Here is a 22,699-nt window from a genome sequence, read left to right on the forward strand (position 1 = left end):
ATTGATCTTAACCGATTTTGGCCGTGACTTCTCAGCAGAAAAAGTATAGAAATCTAAGATTATCGAGGAATTTGAGAAATAATAAGCCTATAACAAACCTCAGATATTGTTCTGCCGTTTGTGCATAATGTATTTGCATGAAATATCTTGATTTTTAATCCTATTAAGGTCAAAATCCCACGGGAAAAAATGAGTTCATTTTATTTATATAGAGATTAGGACCACAATCTAATCATGGCTGACAGAACTTTAATATAGAAATTACATTCATTAATAAAATTTAACTTTTAAGAAAAAAAAAAAAAATTATATATTTGATTTTTCTATCTGAATTTTTTAGATGAGGATTTATTATTCGTATTATTTGGATTCTTCGGACTATTTTTTGATTAATAATGAGGGTATGGTCCCTCACCGTTGGGAGATTCTATTTATAAACGAAACTGACAAATCAAATTAATTCACGTTCTGCTAACCAACCAATCAGAAACCAGAATTGCTCCATAAACACTAAACTTTTGCTATAGCAACCTTTTTTTTTTTTTTTTTTACATAGGCATCACCACTTATCAAGGCCAAGAGGCCAATCAAGGATAAGGGTTAAAGAGTATACAGTAGACATTGGACAATATAGTAATCATTAGTAATGAAAATTTGGTAAATTTGATAACTTATATGGAACGGCTCATCAAGAACTTATTTACGTTAGACTTGAAGACAATCATATTGTAGTCAGCCGGAAAGCAGGAAAACGGAAGACAATTCCACAGGCGTGCAGTTCTAAGAAAGAAACTTTGTTCATGGAATCTACGTTTAGGTTTAGGCACAGATAAAAAGTGGGGGGAATTATTGATAGTGTTTACAGCTAGACGAGTGTTTCTTGTGAAAGTTTGGCGAGGGGGGACCATAGATTGAAGCTCAGTTGAACACCTTCCATGAAAATAACGATACATCAGAGACAAACTCGCAACATCTCTTCTGTGAGATAGAGGTTGCAAGGAAGAGAAAAGGACATCTCCTACGAGGCTACAAAGTCTATTTTGAACTCTATCAAGGCAGGACAAGCCCTTTCTAGCAGCTCCTGCCCAGATGTGGCAACAATATTCCATCCTTGGACGTACCTGGCTCTTATATAGATAGAGAATAGCATCAGCAGTGAGATATTTACCGGATCGATAGAAAGATCCCACCATTTTTCCAGGGGCCTTGGCAACAGATTTGATGTATGTGTTCCATTTAAGATCAGGAGTAAAGGTCAAGCCCAGAAGCTTGTCAAAACTTGAGGCCTCCTGAAGACGAGAGCCATTCAATATACGTTTTATTCGTGTCAGCATGGGAAGAATATTTTGCTCTTTGGCTGCAAAAATGATAAAACAGTCAACTCCAGGACTTGTATAGAACAACTAACCATCGGAAACTGTTCTGAAACTAAATATGGCCTCCAACGCGAGATCTGTCGAGGTCATTATTCCGCTTCCTGAAAAGCCATGTCACGTATAATCTAATATGAGACCTTCATTATTTCGTATTTCAGGGTTTTTAATGCTTTGGAAAAACAGCAACACATAGACGGTGCTGATAACAACCAAGAAAAAGATATCGACGGAAATTCAACGGACCCCATGGTCGGGACAAGTGAAGAGCTGCCAGCCACTCAGCCAGAAGTTGTTGAGAATTCCCTTTCGTCAGAATTAATGTCAAGTTAGTAACATTTCGTTTTATTGCATTTGTTTTGAAAAAAAACAAACCATTTTTTTAATGTGAATAAAATAAAATATGCATCAAGTGCGCTTGAAAGCTAAATCACAATGCAATATTAGGAAAATCTATATATAAAAGTGAACGTGTCTGTGTGTCTGCATGTGTGTCTGTGTACATTTCCCTACGCAATAACTCTGTCAATTTTAAGCCTACAGATTCGAAATTTGATATACAGGGTACTGAGATTTGGGAAAATCGATGTGATCGGTTTTCGGACACAAATTTGTCGATTAAGGGGTCAAAGTTCAACGATTTGACCTTTGAGAACTCTAGCAAACTCCTCCTACAATTTTGGATCTAAACACGTGAAATTTTAGATGTAGGTTCCTTGGACATGGATCTAACTTAATAACTTGATCTGAGCCCTAAACAATAAATTTTAAGGGGTCATAATAGGGGTCAAAGTTAAAAAAATTGACCGTTTTTTTTGCTCAGCATACACGTCAAAACATCTGGGCACCCATGCTAGTTAACAAATATTTTACTTGCTTGAAATTCATAATTTAAATATATTTCAGAGTCAAACTCCATCTTCAGTATGTTATTTTCTTTCTTTTTTTTTTTTTCTTTTCTTGCCATGCTATAAAGCTGGAGAACAATAACGGAATTCACACCCTTGATGTAATTTTTTTTGATAAAAAAAAAAGAAAGTTTTTGCGATGATCGGCATAAGATTCTAGCATATATTAAACATTTTTTTAGAAATTGAATTCCAAACTAACCTATCTCTGTCCAAGACTTTATTTCTCCCTCTTTCCATCAATTCATTCTTATCACTTCCATGTTTTGACTTATCCTGCCCCTGTGAACCGGACCTGCTACCTCAACTGTTCTACATGTATTAACTCAAGAATTCTCATCTCTTCTTTCAATGTGACCATACTATAAAAGTTTCCTGTTCTAACTAACTAGACAAAATGCTGTTAGAAACTCGCTCAATATATGTTACCATGACATAGGTTGACATATATTCGATGGGTTTTAACAGTATTTTGCATATTTTTTTTATCTTTGACTCCTTTTCCCAAACTTACCATGTCAAAGAGAAAGTCGGGAGCCATTTTAAATTTTCCAATACATCGGTAAACACTGTATCTTTTTCGAGCTAAATAAACATGTTGCATTAAATAAAAACACTGTGAATATATCCAGTTAGGTAGAAAAATAACTTATCTTGCCTTTGATAACATTTATTTGTTATATATTTGTTTTTTGACAACTTTTTGGAATCTATGTGTACAGTAATACAAACCCCTTTTTTATTATTAAATTTTTATCCGTTTTTTAAATTTTTATCCGGTTTTTTATTTATAACATCTTTTCCCACACTTACCGTGTTAAAGAGAGAATCAGACGCCATCTTGAATTTTCCAATACATCGGTAAACACTGTATGGTTTTCAAGCTGAATAAACATGTTACATTGAATAAAAACACGAAAAATATATCCAGTTAGGTAGAAAAGTAACTTATCTTGCCTTTGGTAACATTTATTTGTTATATATTTGTTTTTTGACAACTTTTTGGAATCTATGTGTACAGTAATATGAACCCTCATTTTTATTTTAAAGCTTTTTTTTTTTACCCTTTTTTAGCTCTCACTTGGTTAAAAGAACAATCTCCACTTACGGAAAACCAACTGCAAGAACTCTTCATAACGATGGATGACTTTTTGGTATAGTTCCGTTTTGTATTCTTGAATTCTACAGATTTAAATGTAATTGTAAATTGCTCTTTGATGTCGCTATCATGTAACTTTCTTATTTGCTACTTGAAATTATCGAAACAGAATAAATTATGAAAAGAAGGCAGAACTGATCAGGAAAGACAGAACTAATCGATAAGGAATACTAGACAAAACTAATCAGTGAGCAAAAGAGGACAGAACTAATCCATAAAAGAAGAAAGTACTAATCGATACAGAAAAGAAGACAACTAATTTATGAAGAAAGATGACAGAATCAGCAGACAAGACAAAACTTATTAATGGATTAAATAAGTAATGACTAATCGATGGTGTCAAATAAGACTGAACTAATCGATAGGGGAAAATAAGGCAAGACTAATCGATGGGGTAAAATAAAACGAGACTAATTAATGGGGTAAAATTAGACGGGACTAATCGAAAGGAGAAAATAAGGCAAGACTAATCGAGGGGAGGAAATAAGACGATTAATTGATGAGGGAAATAAAACGGGACTAATCAGGGAGAAATAAGATGAGACTAATCGGGGGAAAATAAGACGGGACTAATCGGGGGGAAAATAAGATGAGACTAAGCGAAAAGTGGAAAATATGATGGGACTAATCGAGGGGAGAAAATAAGGCAAGACTAATCGATGGGGGGGGGAATAAGACAGGACTAATCGAGGGGATAAAATAAGACAGAATTAATCAATGGGGAAAATAAAATGAGATTAATTGATGATTGTTAGAAAGAAATTGCAAACAAAACCCAAAGGAGAATGATCTCGGCGAGATAGTAAAAAAATAAAGGCTAATCCTTTCACTAACCCTAAGTCTGTAGTGCTGGCCAGTAAGATTGGAGTAAGCTTTTTTTTCTAATAAATGAATAATGCCCACTATCTTTGATCGACTCGTGTTTGACTAAAGAATTAATCAGGACACTACATTACAAGTGAAACAGTGGTATTTGCGAGTGATTTTTTTAAAGTGGTGACTAGAAATAATGAAACGCTTATATTTTAGCGATTGTATTTCTTTCACTGACAATCTTCCAAACCTCACTACTAAATATTGCATTATAAATTAAATGTTAATTATAAAATTATGCATTATAAATTAAATATTAATAATAAAATTATGCATTATAAATCAAATATTAATAATAAAATTATGCATTATAAATTAAATATTAATAATAAAATTATGCATTATAAATTAAATATTAATAATAAAATTATGCATTATAAATTAAATATTAATAATAAAATTATGCATTATCAAATTAAATACTAATAATAAAATGATGCATTATAAATTAAATATTAATAATAAAATTATGCATCATAAATAAAATATTAATAATAAAATTATGCATTATCAAATTAAATATTAATAATAAAATTATGCATCATAAATAAAATATTAATAATACAATTATGCATTATCAAATTAAATATTAATAATAAAATTATGCATCATAAATAAAATATTAATAATAAAATTATGCATTATCAAATTAAATATTAATAATAAAATTATGCATCATAAATAAAATATTAATAATAAAATTATGCATTATCAAATTAAATATTAATAATAAAATTATGCATCATAAATAAAATATTAATAATAAAATTATGCATTATCAAATTAAATATTAATAATAAAATTATGCATCATAAATAAAATATTAATAATAAAATTATGCATTATCAAATTAAATATTAATGATAAAATTATGCATCATAAATAAAATATTAATAATAAAATTATGCATTATCAAATTAAATATTAATAATAAAATTATGCATCATAAATAAAATATTAATAATAAAATTATGCATTATCAAATTAAATATTAATGATAAAATTATGCATCATAAATAAAATATTAATAATAAAATTATGCATCATAAATAAAATATTAATAATAAAATTATGCATTATAAATAAAATATTAATAATACAATTATGCATTATAAATAAAATATTAATAAGAAAATTATGCATTATAATTTATTAATAATAAAATTACGCATTATGAATTAAATATTAATAAGAAAATTATGCATTGTGAATTAAATATTAATAATAAAATTATGCATTATAAATTAAATAATAATAATATTACGCACTAGCAGGTCGCTAGGCATTGCCCAGTCATAAAATATGCTTAAATATGATATTTTAACTCATACGGATTTTGTATTTATTATTATTATAGAGCCAATTCTCTATTGGTTATTATATTGTACCGATTATATAGTAATGTCCACTTTAATTTATGCAGATTTCATATTTATTATTATAGAGCCAATTCTCTATTGATTATTATAATATATAGTAATGATTTCAAAAGTTTCAAGAAAAGGAATAAAACTATATGTGGGTTAAAGAAAACAAATATGGCTGAACAGAAAAATGGCATGACTGGGGGGGGGGTAGATAATTCAGATGATTAATCTGGACAAACTAGTGGCCTGACGAGATCTCGGATCGAAACACGATTGCATTCAACTTTTTTTTAAATGCCTTTTTCAGGAAGCACTTAAAGTTGTTCAACCTTCAGCCAAACGAGAAGGCTTTGCCACCATTCCGGATGTCACTTGGGATGATATCGGGGCCCTCCATGATATTCGTGATGAGTTAAAACTGGCGATTTTGGTAAGTCAATAAAAATGTTTTAAGCGTGCATCGCTCTATTATTGTCGACATATAAGAGCATATGTGTGTGGTTTTCTGTTGAGCCCATAATCTACCTTCGGCTGTGTCAAGCTTGGAACTGTTCTCAACTGTGTCTAACTAGCAACTGGCATTAAATAGATGGCCGTCAACCATCAGAAAACTGTAGTGGTCTGTAAACCACTCCCAAATGTTTAAAGACTGTCATAAAACTCACTCCCTAAGATACATTGATCGACTCATTGTTCAATCCTTTGTCCACCAACCCTTTCTCTATATATAAATACCCTGAACAGTTCAAATCGTTTGGTTTAACCAAAGCAGCTGGGATTCTCCTAGAAAATTAGAATGTTTATACCTTCAAATATCAACATAAAATTTGTTGTATATTTAGAATTACATTTATTTAAAAAACACAGAAAGATTTTCACAGAACGAAGATATCATATTCTAAAAATCATGTAGGTTTGGCTAGTAACTTTTCTATATGGTTAGTAAACGAAAATATTTAGTTGTTAAACGTCAACTTAAAGATAAATCTATCCGTAGAGCTCTGATATAGCAGTATCAGAATTTTTGTAGGAATTTTTGACACCCCTAACACGAAACTGCGAATACAATATAAAAATCTCGTAATTTCTCTGTTAAAAGTGGGTTATTTATTTTCTTTATGGATTATACTTCCAAAATAAACTATTACAGTTGTTTTAAAAGTAATAAAAATATTTTTTTTTTTTTTTAAAAACAGTAATGAATTTTCCGAACTCAATATTTTTCAATTTTTAAACTTTAAAAAATCTATCAAAATTTTTCTATTGATTCTATTTTTACGATATTTTCAGGGTCAATGTGAAATTTTATGCTCTTTCCAATAAACCGAATATAATATTTTAGACAAACGTTTTTTTTTTAAATTCACGCCCCCCCCAAGTGTCACCCATTTTCAACTTTCTCTTAAAAAGTAAATAATTAATTTATGTCGTGGAGTTTTATATATCACAAATTGAAGAGAAAAGGTCAATAAATAATATATTCAAATTTAAAACAAAAAAAAAAAATCCCTTTTTTAGAAATTTACCTGTAAAGTCCGAAGTTTAAAACCTTATTTTATAAGAACACATTGTTTTTTTTTTGTCTTTTTTTTTTTTTTAATGAAACCTTGGTCCTTGCTCCTTTAATTGAAAAAAAGATTAGGGCTTGAATTACATTTTTCGAGGAGTTATAAGCTTGGAAAGACAGGGGGTCGAATAATTCACGCCTCTCATTTTGAAATGTCTATTAAAAAGTAAATAATTAATTTATGTCGTGGAGTTTTATATATCACAAATTGAAGAGAAAAGGTCAATAAATAATATATTCAAATTTAAAACAAAAAAAAAAATCGCTTTTTTAGAAGTTTACCTGTAAAGTCCGAAGTTTAAAACCTTTTTAAAAAAATAAAAACACATTGTTTTTTTTTTGTTTTTTTTTTTTAATAAAACCTTGGTCCTTGCTCCTTTAATTGAAAAAAAAGAATTAGGGCTTGAATTACATTTTTCGAGGAGTTATAAGCTTGGAAAGATGGGGTGGAATTATTCACTATTTTCACGAAATTTCTAACACTGCTAGCTCTGATATGGTTTTGTTTTTCTTGTCATGTTTAGTGACATCCATTCCAAATTTAGGTAAACTATGTTCACTTAAAAAAAAAAAAAAGAAATCGCTTGAAAAAGACTCAAGAGAAAGTCAAAATCTTGCAATATCTTTAAAGGTTAAAAAAAAACTTTCTTTAAAAAAATATGTATCATTTTTGACTTGCTTGAATTTCAAATTTTGATATTACAAATTCATAACGATATCAAAAAAAATTTCTTTTTAAAAAAAGACACATCATTTTTGACTTGCTTGAATTTCAAATTTTGATATTACAAATTAATAACGATATCAAAAAAAATTTCTTTTTAAAAAAAAGACATATCATTTTTGACTTGCTTGAATTTCAAATTTTGATATTACGAATTCATAACGATATCAAAAAAAATTTTTTTAAAAAAAAAGACATATCATTTTTGACTTGCTTGAAGTTCAAATTTTGATATTACAAATTCATAACGATATCAAAAAAATTTCTTTTTAAAAAAAGACACATCATTTTTGACTTGCTTGAATTTCAAATTTTGATATTACAAATTCATAACGATATCAAAAAAAATTTTTTTTTAAAAAAAGACATATCATTTTTGACTTGCTTGAAGATCAAATTTTGATACAACAAATTCATAACGATATCAAAAAAAATTTCTTTTTAAAAAAAGACACATCATTTTTGACTTGCTTGAATTTCAAATTTTGATATTACAAATTCATAACGATATCAAAAAAAATTTCTTTTTAAAAAAAGACACATCATTTTTGACTTGCTTGAATTTCAAATTTTGATATTACAAATTCATAACGATATCAAAAAAAATTTTTTTTTAAAAAAAGACACATCATTTTTGACTTGCTTGAATTTCAAATTTTGATATTACAAATTCATAACGATATCAAAAAAAATTTCTTTTTAAAAAAAGACGTATCATTTTTGACTTGCTTGAATTTCAAATTTTGATATTACAAATTCATAACGATATCAAAAAAAATTTCTTTTTAAAAAAAGACACATCATTTTTGACTTGCTTGAATTTCAAATTTTGATATTACAAATTCATAATGATATCAAAAAAAATTTCTTTTTAAAAAAAGACGTATCATTTTTGACTTGCTTGAATTTCAAATTTTGATATTACAAATTCATAACGATATCAAAAAAAATTTCTTTTTAAAAAAAGACACATCATTTTTGACTTGCTTGAATTTCAAATTTTGATATTACAAATTCATAACGATATCAAAAAAAATTTCTTTTTAAAAAAAGATGTATCAGTTTTGACTTGCTTGAATTTCAAATTTTGATATTACAAATTCATAACGATATCAAAAAAAAATTTCTTTTTACAAAAAGACATATCAGTTTTGACTTGCTTGAATTTCAAATTTTGATATTACAAATTCATAACGATATCAAAAAAAATTTCTTTTTAAAAAAAGACATATCATTTTTGACTTGCTTGAATTTCAAATTTTGATATTACAAATTCATAACGATATCAAAAAAAATTTTTTTTAAAAAAAGACATCATTTTTGACTTGCTTGAATTTCAAATTTTGATATTACAAATTCATAACGATATCAAAAAAAATTTCTTTTTAAAAAAAGATGTATCAGTTTTGACTTGCTTGAATTTCAAATTTTGATATTACAAATTCATAACGATATCAAAAAAAATTTTTTTTAAAAAAAGATGTATCAGTTTTGACTTGCTTGAATTTCAAATTTTGATATTACAAATTCATAACGATATCAAAAAAAATTTCTTTTTACAAAAAGACGTATCATTTTTGACTTGCTTGAATTTCAAATTTTGATATTACAAATTCATAACGATATCAAAAAAAATTTCTTTTTACAAAAAGACATATCATTTTTGACTTGCTTGAATTTCAAATTTTGATATTACAAATTCATAACGATATCAAAAAAAATTTCTTTTTAAAAAAAGACATATCATTTTTGACTTGCTTGAATTTACATTTTGATATTACAAATTCATAACGATATCAAAAAAAATTTTTTTTAAAAAAAGACACATCAGTTTTGACTTGCTTGAATTTCAAATTTTGATATTACAAATTCATAACGATATCAAAAAAAATTTCTTTTTAAAAAAAGATGTATCAGTTTTGACTTGCTTGAATTTCAAATTTTGATATTACAAATTCATAACGATATCAAAAAAAATTTTTTTTAAAAAAAGACATATCAGTTTTGACTTGCTTGAATTTCAAATTTTGATATTACAAATTCATAACGATATCAAAAAAAATTTTTTTTAAAAAAAGACATATCATTTTTGACTTGCTTGAATTTCAAATTTTGATATTACAAATTCATAACGATATCAAAAAAAATTTCTTTTTAAAAAAAGACATATCATTTTTGACTTGCTTGAACTTCAAATTTTGATATTACAAATTCATAACGATATCAAAAAAAATTTCTTTTTAAAAAAAGACATATCATTTTTTACTTGCTTGAATTTCAAATTTTGATATTACAAATTCATAACGATATCAAAAAAAATATCTTTTTAAAAAAAGATGTATCAGTTTTGACTTGCTTGAATTTCAAATTTTGATATTACAAATTCATAACGATATCAAAAAAAATTTCTTTTTAAAAAAAGACATATCATTTTTGACTTGCTTGAATTTCAAATTTTGATATTACAAATTCATAACGATATCAAAAAAAATTTCTTTTTAAAAAAAGACATATCATTTTTGACTTGCTTGAATTTCAAATTTTGATATTACAAATTCATAACGATATCAAAAAAAATTTTTTTTAAAAAAAGACACATCATTTTTGACTTGCTTGAATTTCAAATTTTGATATTACAAATTCATAACGATATCAAAAAAAATTTCTTTTTAAAAAAAGATGTATCAGTTTTGACTTGCTTGAATTTCAAATTTTGATATTACAAATTCATAACGATATCAAAAAAAATTTTTTTTAAAAAAAGATGTATAAGTTTTGACTTGCTTGAATTTCAAATTTTGATATTACAAATTCATAACGATATCAAAAAAAATTTTTTTTAAAAAAAGACATATCATTTTTGACTTGCTTGAATTTCAAATTTTGATATTACAAATTCATAACGATATCAAAAAAAATTTCTTTTTAAAAAAAGAGATATCATTTTTGACTTGCTTGAATTTCAAATTTTGATATTACAAATTCATAATGATATCAAAAAAAATTTTTTTTAAAAAAAGACATATCATTTTTGACTTGCTTGAATTTCAAATTTTGATATTACAAATTCATAACGATATCAAAAAAAATTTCTTTTTAAAAAAAGACATATCATTTTTGACTTGCTTGAATTTCAAATTTTGATATTACAAATTCATAACGATATCAAAAAAAATTTTTTTTAAAAAACGATGTATCATTTTTGACTTGCTTGAATTTCAAATTTTGATATTACAAATTCATAACGATATCAAAAAAAATTTCTTTTTAAAAAAAGACATATCATTTTTGACTTGCTTGAATTTCAAATTTTGATATTACAAATTCATGACGATATCAAAAAAAATTTCTTTTTAAAAAAAGACGCATCATTTTTGACTTGCTTGAATTTCAAATTTTGATATTACAAATTCATAACGATATCAAAAAAAATTTTTTTAAAAAAAAGACATATCATTTTTGACTTGCTTGAATTTCAAATTTTGATATTACAAATTCATAACGATATCAAAAAAAATTTCTTTTTAAAAAAAGATGTATCAGTTTTGACTTGCTTGAATTTCAAATTTTGATATTACAAATTCATAACGATATCAAAAAAAATTTTTTTTAAAAAAAGATGTATCAGTTTTGATTTGCTTGAATTTCAAATTTTGATATTACAAATTCATAACGATATCAAAAAAAATTTCTTTTTAAAAAAAGATGTATCAGTTTTGACTTGCTTGAATTTCAAATTTTGATATTACAAATTCATAACGATATCAAAAAAAATTTCTTTTTAAAAAAAGACATATCATTTTTGACTTGCTTGAATTTCAAATTTTGATATTACAAATTCATAACGATATCAAAAAAAATTTTTTTTAAAAAAAGACATATCATTTTTGACTTGCTTGAATTTCAAATTTTGATATTACAAATTCATAACGATATCAAAAAAAATTTCTTTTTAAAAAAAGATGTATCAGTTTTGACTTGCTTGAATTTCAAATTTTGATATTACAAATTCATAACGATATCAAAAAAAATTTTTTTTAAAAAAAGATGTATCAGTTTTGACTTGCTTGAATTTCAAATTTTGATATTACAAATTCATAACGATATCAAAAAAAATTTCTTTTTAAAAAAAGATGTATCAGTTTTGACTTGCTTGAATTTCAAATTTTGATATTACAAATTCATAACGATATCAAAAAAAATTTCTTTCTAATTGAGTTTGTATCAAAAACCATTTTTATTTCATTGAAACCGGTCTATCTTCAATTAATTAATTTCTGATGATTTGTTTTCTTTCTCTTCCATTTATTTTTTTTTCACTCTCTTTCTCTCTCTCTCTGATATGTCCTGCGAAAGAGATATATTTGTTTGAAGTAGCTGAGTGGACTTGGCTACATAATCAACAAATAATAAGTCGCCTTTATGAATCATTGTAGTCGTAACTTGTGATATGTTTAAACTTTTTGTTTTTGGCATATCTTTCATCATCTCTACCTCGGCTTGCTAAACTCGTTCGTATTTATGACTTGTGATGAGGAATCTGAATGTATGCATATTTATTACTTACTCTCTCTCCTTATCTCACTTTTTCTCTTTTCTCCTCCTCTCCCTCACTCTCTCTTCTTCTCTCTCTCTCTCACCTTCACTTTCTCTCTCTTTCACTGGTCCTGGATATGACCTTAAACTATATCCAGTGGTGAGGCCCCAGCTTGTGGGCTTTGGGGAGTATGGAGCCACCCTTTAATTACCATTGCTCCCAGGTCCACTCTGACCTGGAGTGGTAGTACCTGTTAGGGTCCCAAGAAACTGACTTGAAAACAACAAATATATTCTATTAAAAAATTTTTTATTCAAAATCTTTGGATTCGGCATTAAATAACCTGAAAAGGGTTGATATGCCGTAAAACAAAAACAACCAAAAAAGTTCAAAAGTAAAAAGAAATAAAATTAGCTTTGAAATAATATGGCCTAAGGGTTGATATGCCGTAAAACAAAATCAACCAATCAAACTAGGCGAAAGATAGTAAAGCCACGTGACTTAAAACAACCAACCTCTCTCTTGCTCTCTCCTTCTCTTTCTCTCTTTCTCTATCTTTTTCTCTCTCTCTTTATTTTTCTTTCTTTTCATCTCTCTCTCCCTCTCTTCTTCCCTCTTGTTTTCTCTGTCTTTTTCTCTCTTCTTTGTCTTTTTTCTCTCCCTCCCTATCTTTTTCCTCTCTTTCTGTCCCTTTTTTGTTTTTTAACTTTCTCTGTCTGTCTCTCTCTCTCTTTCATCTTCTCTCTCTCTCTCTCTCTCTTTCATCCTCTCTCTCTCTCTCTCTTTCATCTTCTCTCTCTCTCTCTCTTTCTTTCATCTTCTCTCTCTCTCTCTCTCTCTCTCTCTCTCTCTCTCTCTTTCTCTCTCTCTCTCTTTCATCTTCTCTCTCTCTCTTTCATCTCTCTCTCTCTCTCTTTCATCTCTCTCTCTCTCTTTCTCTCATATTCTCTCTCTCTCTCTTTCATATTCTCTCTCTCTCTCTTTCACCTTCTCTCTCTCCCCTCTCTGTCTTTTTTCCTCTCCCTCCCTATCTTTTTCTTCTCTTTCTGTCTCCTTTTTTGTTTTTTCTTTCTCTCTCTCCCTCTTTCTCTTTCATCTCTCTTTACATTTTTCTCCCCCCACCCCCCCATGCACACATTCGATGCTAATCTTTCTACTTATTTTACAGGCTCCAGTCAAATACCCAGAACAGTTCAAATCCCTTGGTTTAACCAAAGCACCTGGGATCCTCCTGGCTGGGCCACCTGGATGTGGGAAAACTCTTTTGGCCAAGGTGAGTAAACTGCCGAAGTGCCAACTGAATTCACTAATTATTCGTCAACAGTTTACTCTCATTTTAACTTTGTGGGTGTTTATTTTATAGTTTTTGACGTTTAGCTAAACATACAAACATATGCACATACACACAGACAACTAGCTTTTCTATAAAAGACTAGCAGGGCTAGCTGGCATTGCCCAAGATCGTATAAAACAAATAGAAGAAATTAAATTGATTTGAACCTACCTGCTAGTCTTAGGATATTGAGCACTTTTTGATGACTGTCATATAATTTTCTATTGTGAACAAAGCCAAGTAACAAAGATCAAAGTGTAGTATCTGATCACAGGGTATCTGTTCTCAGAATTTCACTTACCACTATATTTTTAGCATTACTTAGCCTTTTTGCTAAGATCAAAGTGCAGTTAGAGATTAGGCAACACTTGCTTCACGATAGACTAATCCAGAATTTGGATTGCATAACGGATACCTCATGTTAACTATTACCAAACAAAACAGGAGAAAATAATGCCTTGGGGGGAAACTATCGATCCCTGGCTTTTGGCTAAGATGAAAGTGTAGTATCTGTCCTCAGCATTCCATTGAGCCCCCCCCCCATTCCCAAAATTTTAACTCTTCCCAAACAAAAAAGAAGATTAGGCCTAGAAGGATCGTCTTGTGATAACAAAGTGTACACATCACGGTTAGTGATTGAGCAACCCTTGCTTCACCATAAAATTCAATATTATCATGTTTCCCTCCTGTCACCGACACCATAATTTTATAAGAAATGATGTCATTTTCGGAAGATGACTCAACAAGTTTTCCAAATTAATACATGTGTAGGGTGAACCGGGGTAATTCCACCCCCAACTTTGCAAAAATGGCTGCCAAAGACAAAATGATAGTTTTTACCAAAAGAAAACTTAACGCACACATATATAGGTAAAAACAGTTTAATATGTAAAAAACTTGAACTCGTGTAACAGGGTCAGTGAAAAAAAAACATGTTTTATATCAATTTCAATATTTACGAAACAAAGGGGCAATTCCACCCCATCTTCCTTCCATTTCCTTTGCCTCCTTTAAGCATCAAAAGTGTAAGTAACAATTCTTGGCCTTCGGGACAAGATCACAGTGTAGTATCTGTTCCGACAGATACTGCAAGCTATGACTAGCAAAGATCAGATGTGGGGGCAACCCCACATGCCTGACCATTAACCAGCTCCCATTTCCCACCTCTCGGGAGCTGGTCCCCTTTTTCCCTTCCCCCTCCCTTCAGTCCTCACATTAAAAATCGGCCTTGTGCCTAATTTGCTCGGTGGGGGAGCAAATAAATACCATCTGTTCTTCAGATGCTGCACTTTCATTTCTTGTTCTCTTTCGGTGGAGGAGAAATCCTTCACGACTGAGACCATTTTTATTTTTGTACCTTTTCTCCACGTTAAAAAACGACCCTGGTGTCTAACTCTGTCCCGTGGGGAGGCGTAGTAAATAGGAACAATATAACTGACCTACAGTGTCTTTTCAAAGGCACTTAACATGAACAAAGCCAGCTCTACACCCCCACACAAGGAAGCCTAGCCTATTGTTTGACTGAAAAGTTTTCTTGACCGTGTTGACGGAGTTTGTTCATCATTGTCATCATCATCACCATGGAGTGACTGGTTTGACCAGCGCTCATCACTGTCCCCGATTTGTGAATCGTCATCAGAGATGGTAGCATGTTCTTTCTTTCCCTTTCCATTTCCCTTTACTTTCTGCTTTCTTGCTGAGGAAGTTTCATCTTCATCCTTGTTGCCAACTCAGGCTGACAGTTTTGGCTGCCAATCTTTATCACTTTCAGTGTCACAATTGAACTCCAGCTCGGACTCGTCATCAGCAGATATTTCCACTCTTGATTTCTTTCCCTCCCCCCCCCTTTAAGCTGGCCCGAGTTTTGCTCTTTTAGGCTGCCTCTCTTCCTCTTCTTGTGCCATCCTCTGAATAAATTCAGCAGATGTCAGACTCTCGCCATATATCCTGGAAACTGTTTTAGCTAGCATAATCCTTCAGGACTCCACATGACCTTAAACTATATCCAGTGGTGAGGCCCCAGCTTGTGGGCTTTGGGGAGTGTGGAGCCACCCTTTAATTACCATTGCTCCCAGGTCCACTCTGACCCGGAGTGGTAGTACCTGTTAGGGTCCCAACTATGGGTTAAATAGAAACCGACCTGAAAACAACAAATATATTCTATTAAAAAAATTTTTTCTTCAAAATCTTTGAATTCGGCATTAAATAACCCGGAAAGGGTTGATATGCCGTAAAACAAAAACAACCATCCAACCAATCAAACTGTGCACTTATTATCTCTATAGAAACATCCAACTTTTTCCATTGGTAAGCCTTTCCCACACCTACTATTCTCACTAGGAATCTCTAAGCATTTTCTTATTCATTCCTATTTAATTGCTGCAACACTTTAACACCATATATCCTGGCAGCTGTTTTAGCTAGCATAATCCTTCAGGACTCCACAGAATGGCTGTTGGAAAACTCCCCCCCCCCCCCAGGGAGTGGATTTATCCCCAAGAGGCATAGATGATAAAACCCAAATAAAATAATAAAATACCAGGCCTGAAATAGAAAGATTGGGTGTTTCAAAGTAAAGAAAAAAGGGTAAGAAATTAGTATAACCTGTGTCGGATTAAGAAAGCAACATCTTCACTCTATGATCTCATCATAAAAAGTGCGGAAGGTGTACTTGATGGATGGATGGAGTAGGATGATGTTTTCAAACTTGAAGCAATCAAATTTCCCACCAAAATGCCTTCTGGAAAGGAAATACTATTCAAGGGAAGCAACTCTGTTAAATGGACAACTCAAGTTAGGAATGAAACAGCACTTTTGACAGAAGTTATTTCCCATTATATGTAAAGGGGGTGTAATTCCCCCGTGGGTGGAATTACCCCGGTTCACCCTACATTGTTTTCTTTTAAAATTATTACTTTACTAGCATTTCAGCCCGGCGTTGCCCGGGTGTTTGGATGGGTATGTTAATCAAAAAAAAAAAAAAAATGTGGTAGTAGGAAGGCAGGCTCGAACCTGTAACACAAAGGAGGAAAAAAACAGGGTAAAACCTAACGTTTATGCTGTTACGACAGCAGCCAAACCGGAAGCGACATTTTTTAAAAGTAAGGCTAGACAATCTAAAGGAGAGGATAACTTTAAAAAATATCGGCGAAAAAAGTGACCCCCCCCCCTGTAGAAAAGTACCTAGTTGAAGGGGAAGATATTAATGTTTTTAGCCAATTTTTCGATATTTGTCATATGAAAGGTCAAACTTTAAAACGATACTGATCTTGGTAAAATCCGTTGTCTCTATTGAGAGTTTATGGCAGACATGCAGACATACATACATACATTTATATATTGGTAACTAAAAATTTTCGACCCAAAAAAATTGCCCTATCTCTGAATACCCTTTATGTAAAATTTCAAATATTTAGACCAGAAATTGTCTGAGTAATTTGAAAGAGACCGCAGAGGTCAATTTCTTTTAACTTTGACCCCTATTATGACCCCTTAAAATTTATTGTTTTGGGCTCAAATCAAATTATTAAGTTAGATTCATGTCCAAGGAACCTATATCTAAAATTTCAAGTGCGTAGACCCAAAATTGTCGGAGGAGTTTGGTAGAGTTCTCAAAGGTCAAATCGTTGAACTTTGACCCCTTAATCTCCAAATTTCTGGCCAAAAACCGATTACGACGATTTTCCCAAATCTCAGTCCCCTGTATATCAAATTTCGAGTCTGTTGACTAAAAACTGACAGAGTTATTGCGTAGGGAAATGTACACAGACACACAGATACGTTCACTTTTATAGATATATAGATAAACAAAAATATATACGCATATATAAATATATACAGAAAGAATTTTGTGTTTACTGTACACTTTTTACGCAAATATTATGCAAGTATAAATCATATCTGCATGAATATAATTACACGTAATAGTTAACTAAAGATGATTATCCCATTAAAAAACTGAAGCAACTAATAGGGAATTAATTAAAACGAATGTTTAAAAGAATATGCAAATTAGCTAGATCTTTTGCTAGTGAATGCAATTCCACAAGCCATACATAAGAAAATTGACAGACACACGGACACGTTCACTTTGATAGATTAAACAAAAATATATACGTATACATAAATATATATGGAAACAATTTTGTGTTTACTGCACACTTTTTTCGCAAATATTACGCAAGTATAAATCATGTAGAATATCTGATGAATATAATTACACGTAATAGTTAACTAAAGATGATTATCCCATTAAAAAACTGAAGCAACTAATAGGGAATTAATTAAAACGAATGTTTAAAAGAATATGCAAATTAGCTAGATCTTTTGCTAGTGAATGCAATTCCACAAGCCATACATAAGAAAATTGACAGACACACGGACACGTTCACTTTGATAGATTAAACAAAAATATATACGTATACATAAATATATATGGAAACAATTTTGTGTTTACTGCACACTTTTTTCGCAAATATTATGCAAGTATAAATCATGTAGAATATCTGCATGAATATAATTACACGTAATAGTTAACTAAAGATGATCATCCCATAAGAAAACGGAAAAAACTAACAGGGAATTAATTAAAATGAATGTTTAAAAGAATATGCAAATTAGCTCTTTTGCCAGTGAATGCAATTCTATGACCCATATATAAGAAAATTGTATTTTCTTTTTAAATAAATAGAAAATACAATTTAAATAAATAGAAAAGAGGGTTTTTAATATGAATATCAATACACACAAAAGAGAAACGAATTTATAGGAGTATAGATAGCATTAGAAATCCAGGAAAAAACGCCCCGCCCCCTCCAAAAAAACTGACCCAGTTGACCCTCACAGAATGAATATTTTTTGTTCTAAATTTTTCTTATTATACATGCCCATCCCTGCCCTACTTCAGACAATACCAGATTTATTAGAGACAACGTGCACATAGCGCGTTCTCGCAAGCGGCTCCTCGGTCCGATTTTTTTGGGCGGCTTTTTCAAGCTTTTTTCCTCTTTCGTCCGTGCGACGGCGAACGTCAGGGAAAAAAAACCGACAACAACGCGGTGGACCGGGCGAACAATATCGTCGACACACACAGATGATAGCGGCGGCAGCGACGACGACATTGACGACCGGTCCCCTTTTCACAATCGCATCGAGTTAAAACGAACGAGTCCAATTCGAGCACCGAGTCGCGAGCGGGGGGGACTGTCGGTGCAAGTATCGATCACTGACGTGAGCGCTTCGCCGGACAGAGGATGGCTCATCCAGCAGCCGTGCAAATCGACGGTATGGGAACGAACGAACAAGAAGAGGAACGACTTGATCGGCGGCGGCGGCGGGAACTGCGGATGGTGAAAACGGGTTAATCGACTGCTGCGACCACGACTGCTCGATCGATCTTCTTTGGCGCTAACAAAGGTGGAGGTGGCGGAAGAAGGAGCGCTATCACCGTCCACGTATCAGAAGATGCGGCAGACGTCGACGCTTATGCGTTGTCGGACGAGAAGTCGCTGCAGCACGTGTACCGCGAGCGGGACGTCCAAGGTTTTGCCAGACGGAAAGAAATCGGGTGTCAGCGAGCGTTCACACGGCTGTGAGATCGGACGCTGACAGGAGTAGGAGGAGGCAAGTTTTAAAGTTTTTTAGCAAGACAGACAAACACATATACATATATATATAAATAAGTTTCCAGACTTTTTTCATATGAGCACTTATATTGATAGTACACTCATGAAACTCTAGTCCTCTTCGAAGTAATCTCCTCCGGCTGTAATGCACTTGTTTTACCGTTCCAACAACTTCTGGAAGACTCCATGGAAGTCCTCTTGCATGAGCGTGTCGATGACCCTCTTTCATCTCCTCAATTGTCTCATAACTACAGCCTTTAAAGGTTTTCCTTGAGCTTAGGGAATAACAAAAAGTCACAGGGAGCAAGACTTAGACTATAGGGAGGGTGAGGAACTGTCTTGATGGCCATCTTTTTTACACAGGAATCACCACTAATCAAAGCCCGGAGGCCACTCGAGGATAAGGGTTAATGGGTATACATTAGTCAATGTGATTATAGCGTAGTAAACATACGTAGTGGAATTTTTGTAAATTGGATTATTCTGGGGGTGACAAAGATGGAGTTGTGGGCTGATGCATTTGGGCAAATTTTCCGTATCTTCAGTTCCTCGCAAATAATTGTGTGTACAGTTCCCACACTGAGATCAAACTGTGCACTTTGGCCCTGTCGGTGGGGCATTAGAATACGCCGACTGCTCCCCTGCAGAGGGTAAAAGTCCCTCAATGGGGGTCCTGGATATGACCTTAAACTATATCCAGTGGTGAGGCCCCAGCTTGTGGACTTTCGGGAGTGTGGAGCCACCCTTTAATTACCATTGCTCCCAGGTCCACTCTGACCCGGAGTGGTAGTACCTGTTAGGGTCCCAACTATGGGTTAAATAGAAACCGACGTGAAAACAACAAATATATTCTATTAACAAAATTTTTTCTTCAAAATCTTTGAATTCGGCATTAAATAACACGGAAAGGGTTGATATGCCGTAAAACAAAAACAACCATCCAACCAATCAAACTGTGCACTTATTATCTCTATAGAAACATTCAACTTTTTCCATTGGTAAGCCTTTCCCACACCTACTACTCTCACTAGGAATCTCTAAGCATTTTCTAATTCATTCCTATTTAATTGCTGCAACACTTTAACACCATTGGAAAGAAAAATCATGACTGGTTCAGTGGGGGAAGATGTGGCTGGTTACCTTTAATGCATCCAAAACCAAATTCCTATCCTTACATCATCAACGCTCTGATCCCCAGCTGGCATCAATTGTGATGGATGGCTCTCGTCTGGATGAGGCCCCGTGTTTTGACAAGCTTCTGGGTTTGACCTTTACTCCTGATCTGAAATGGAACACGTACATCAAGTCTGTTGCCAAGGTCGCTGGAAAGATGGTGGGATCCTTCTACTGCTCCAGAAGATATCTTACTACTGATGCAATTCTCTATCTATATAAAAGCCAAGTACATCCAAGGATGGAATACTGTTGCCATATCTGGGCAGGAGCTGCTAAAAACAGCCTATCCTGCCTTGACAGAGTACAAAATAGACTTTGTGGCTTAGTGGGGGATGCCCTTTCCTCTACCCTGCAACCTCTCTCCCACAGAAGAGACGTTGCGAGCCTATCCTTGTTTTATTGTTATTTCCATAGCAGGTGCTCATCTGAACTCCAATCTCTGGTCCCCCCTCGCCAATCTTTCATGAAAAACACCCGTCTAGCTGAATCCACTGTGAAAAATTTCCCCCACTCTATATCTGTGCCTAAATCAAAATGCGGATTCCATGAACAAAGCTTCTTTCTTAGAACTGCACGCCTGTGGAACTCTCTTCCGTCTGCCTGCTTCCCTCCGGGCTACAACTTGGATGTCTTCAAGTCCAATGTTAACAAATTCCCAATGAACCGCCCCCCCCCTTAATTAAACACTTCATCAAATCTCCACACTAACGTAATGTACTTGCAATAACCCTTATCCTTGAGTGGCTTCCGGGCCTTGATAAGTGGTGATCACTGTGTAAAAACAAAAATAAATAAATAAACAAAAAGAAACTGAAATCTGACACTTAACATTTATTTTTATTCTTTTGAAATAATTTTTTTTTTAAATGGACACACTCTTCATTATCTGGGGTTTTCTTTTTGGTTTTCACCATTTTCTTTTTAAGTCAATTTCCCAAATTAAGAATTTGCTTGAATTTAGAAATTTAAGGGTTTCTCTTAATTTCCTAATGTTATCTCTTTATTTGACCAATCAACTCTGGTGTTCTGACTTTCTTACTCCTCCCACACCTCTCATCATCCCTCACAGACTCCCCACCTTCCTTGAATTTCTCACTCCACTCAAAAATTGATACTCAGTTCACGCAAGATGGTCCAAAAACAATCTGAAGAATTCCATACGTTTCTGTAACATTTTTTTCCAAGTTTAAAACAGAATTTTATTGCATATCGTTCTTCTAAACTGTCCTCACGTCCAGATTGTATTTTTTAAATTCATCAGCTGTGACAATTAGGCTTTAGTAGGGTGTATTCCAATTCCTGCTGTAGCTGTTTATTTGAACCTGAAATCATAAAAATTAGTCAGTCGTCTCATAAGATTATAACACGACAGGAAAACAAATGAACACATATCTAAAGAAATGGCAGAAACACTAGAGGATGACCTCCAATCTGTAGTGGAATGGAGACAAAATTTGATGGTCCCATTCAATGCTGCCAAGACTAAACTTGTTTCCTTCAATAACTACAAGAAACCTTCTCTACCACCAATAACAATCGCCAAAGACTCTTTAACTGTAAGTACATCTTTTAAACTCCTCGGCCTAACGTTCGCAGGAAACATGAGTTAGAAAAATTACATTGAGAACATTGCCAGGTCGCTGCGAAAAAGATAGGTTCTCTCTACCATGCTAGATTCGTTCATAACAATTTAGCCAAACACGCATGCGCAAAAAAATGTTCTTTCTTGAATTAGTTTAAATATAAAAAAACTGACTAAACTTCGATCATAGACCAGTCATTATAGTGGCAGGAAAAGGAAGAATCCGGTCTCCTCATCAGATTCTGAAGGGGAGAAGGTAGTCAGCAACAACCCGGCAGTCGTTGTAGAATGCCGGAAACAAGAAGACCAAGGATGCTGGGTCCCGTTCTTCATCCCCCATGCATCTAGAGAAGACTGTCTCTACGGTTCAGCCCCCCGAATCCCAGAGCCCCTCTGCTGAACCGAAATCCCCACCCCTATTTGATACACCCCAGCTGGCGTCCGTTCTTTGTCGAGGGAGAGGCCAGCAACACCAA

At 32.3% G+C, this 22,699-nt stretch overlaps 1 protein-coding gene across 2 annotated transcripts in view; it reads left to right on the plus strand.

The window, feature by feature from the left end:
- Nucleotides 1-22,699, plus strand: part of LOC145270723 (nuclear valosin-containing protein-like) — an 88,776-nt gene that overhangs the window by 42,014 nt on the left and 24,063 nt on the right. For both annotated transcript variants that reach the window (XM_080126331.1, XM_080126332.1), the window contains 4 exons: nucleotides 1,535-1,701; nucleotides 3,356-3,435; nucleotides 5,988-6,110; nucleotides 13,677-13,781. In XM_080126331.1, the coding sequence (XP_079982457.1) occupies nucleotides 1,535-1,701; nucleotides 3,356-3,435; nucleotides 5,988-6,110; nucleotides 13,677-13,781 (475 nt within the window). The remainder of the gene's footprint in view (nucleotides 1-1,534; nucleotides 1,702-3,355; nucleotides 3,436-5,987; nucleotides 6,111-13,676; nucleotides 13,782-22,699) is intronic.

This window comes from Euprymna scolopes, chromosome 46 (assembly GCF_053919585.1).
Source record: "Euprymna scolopes isolate OS-2025 chromosome 46, ASM5391958v1, whole genome shotgun sequence".
Classification (NCBI taxonomy): Eukaryota; Metazoa; Mollusca; class Cephalopoda; order Sepiida; family Sepiolidae; genus Euprymna; species Euprymna scolopes.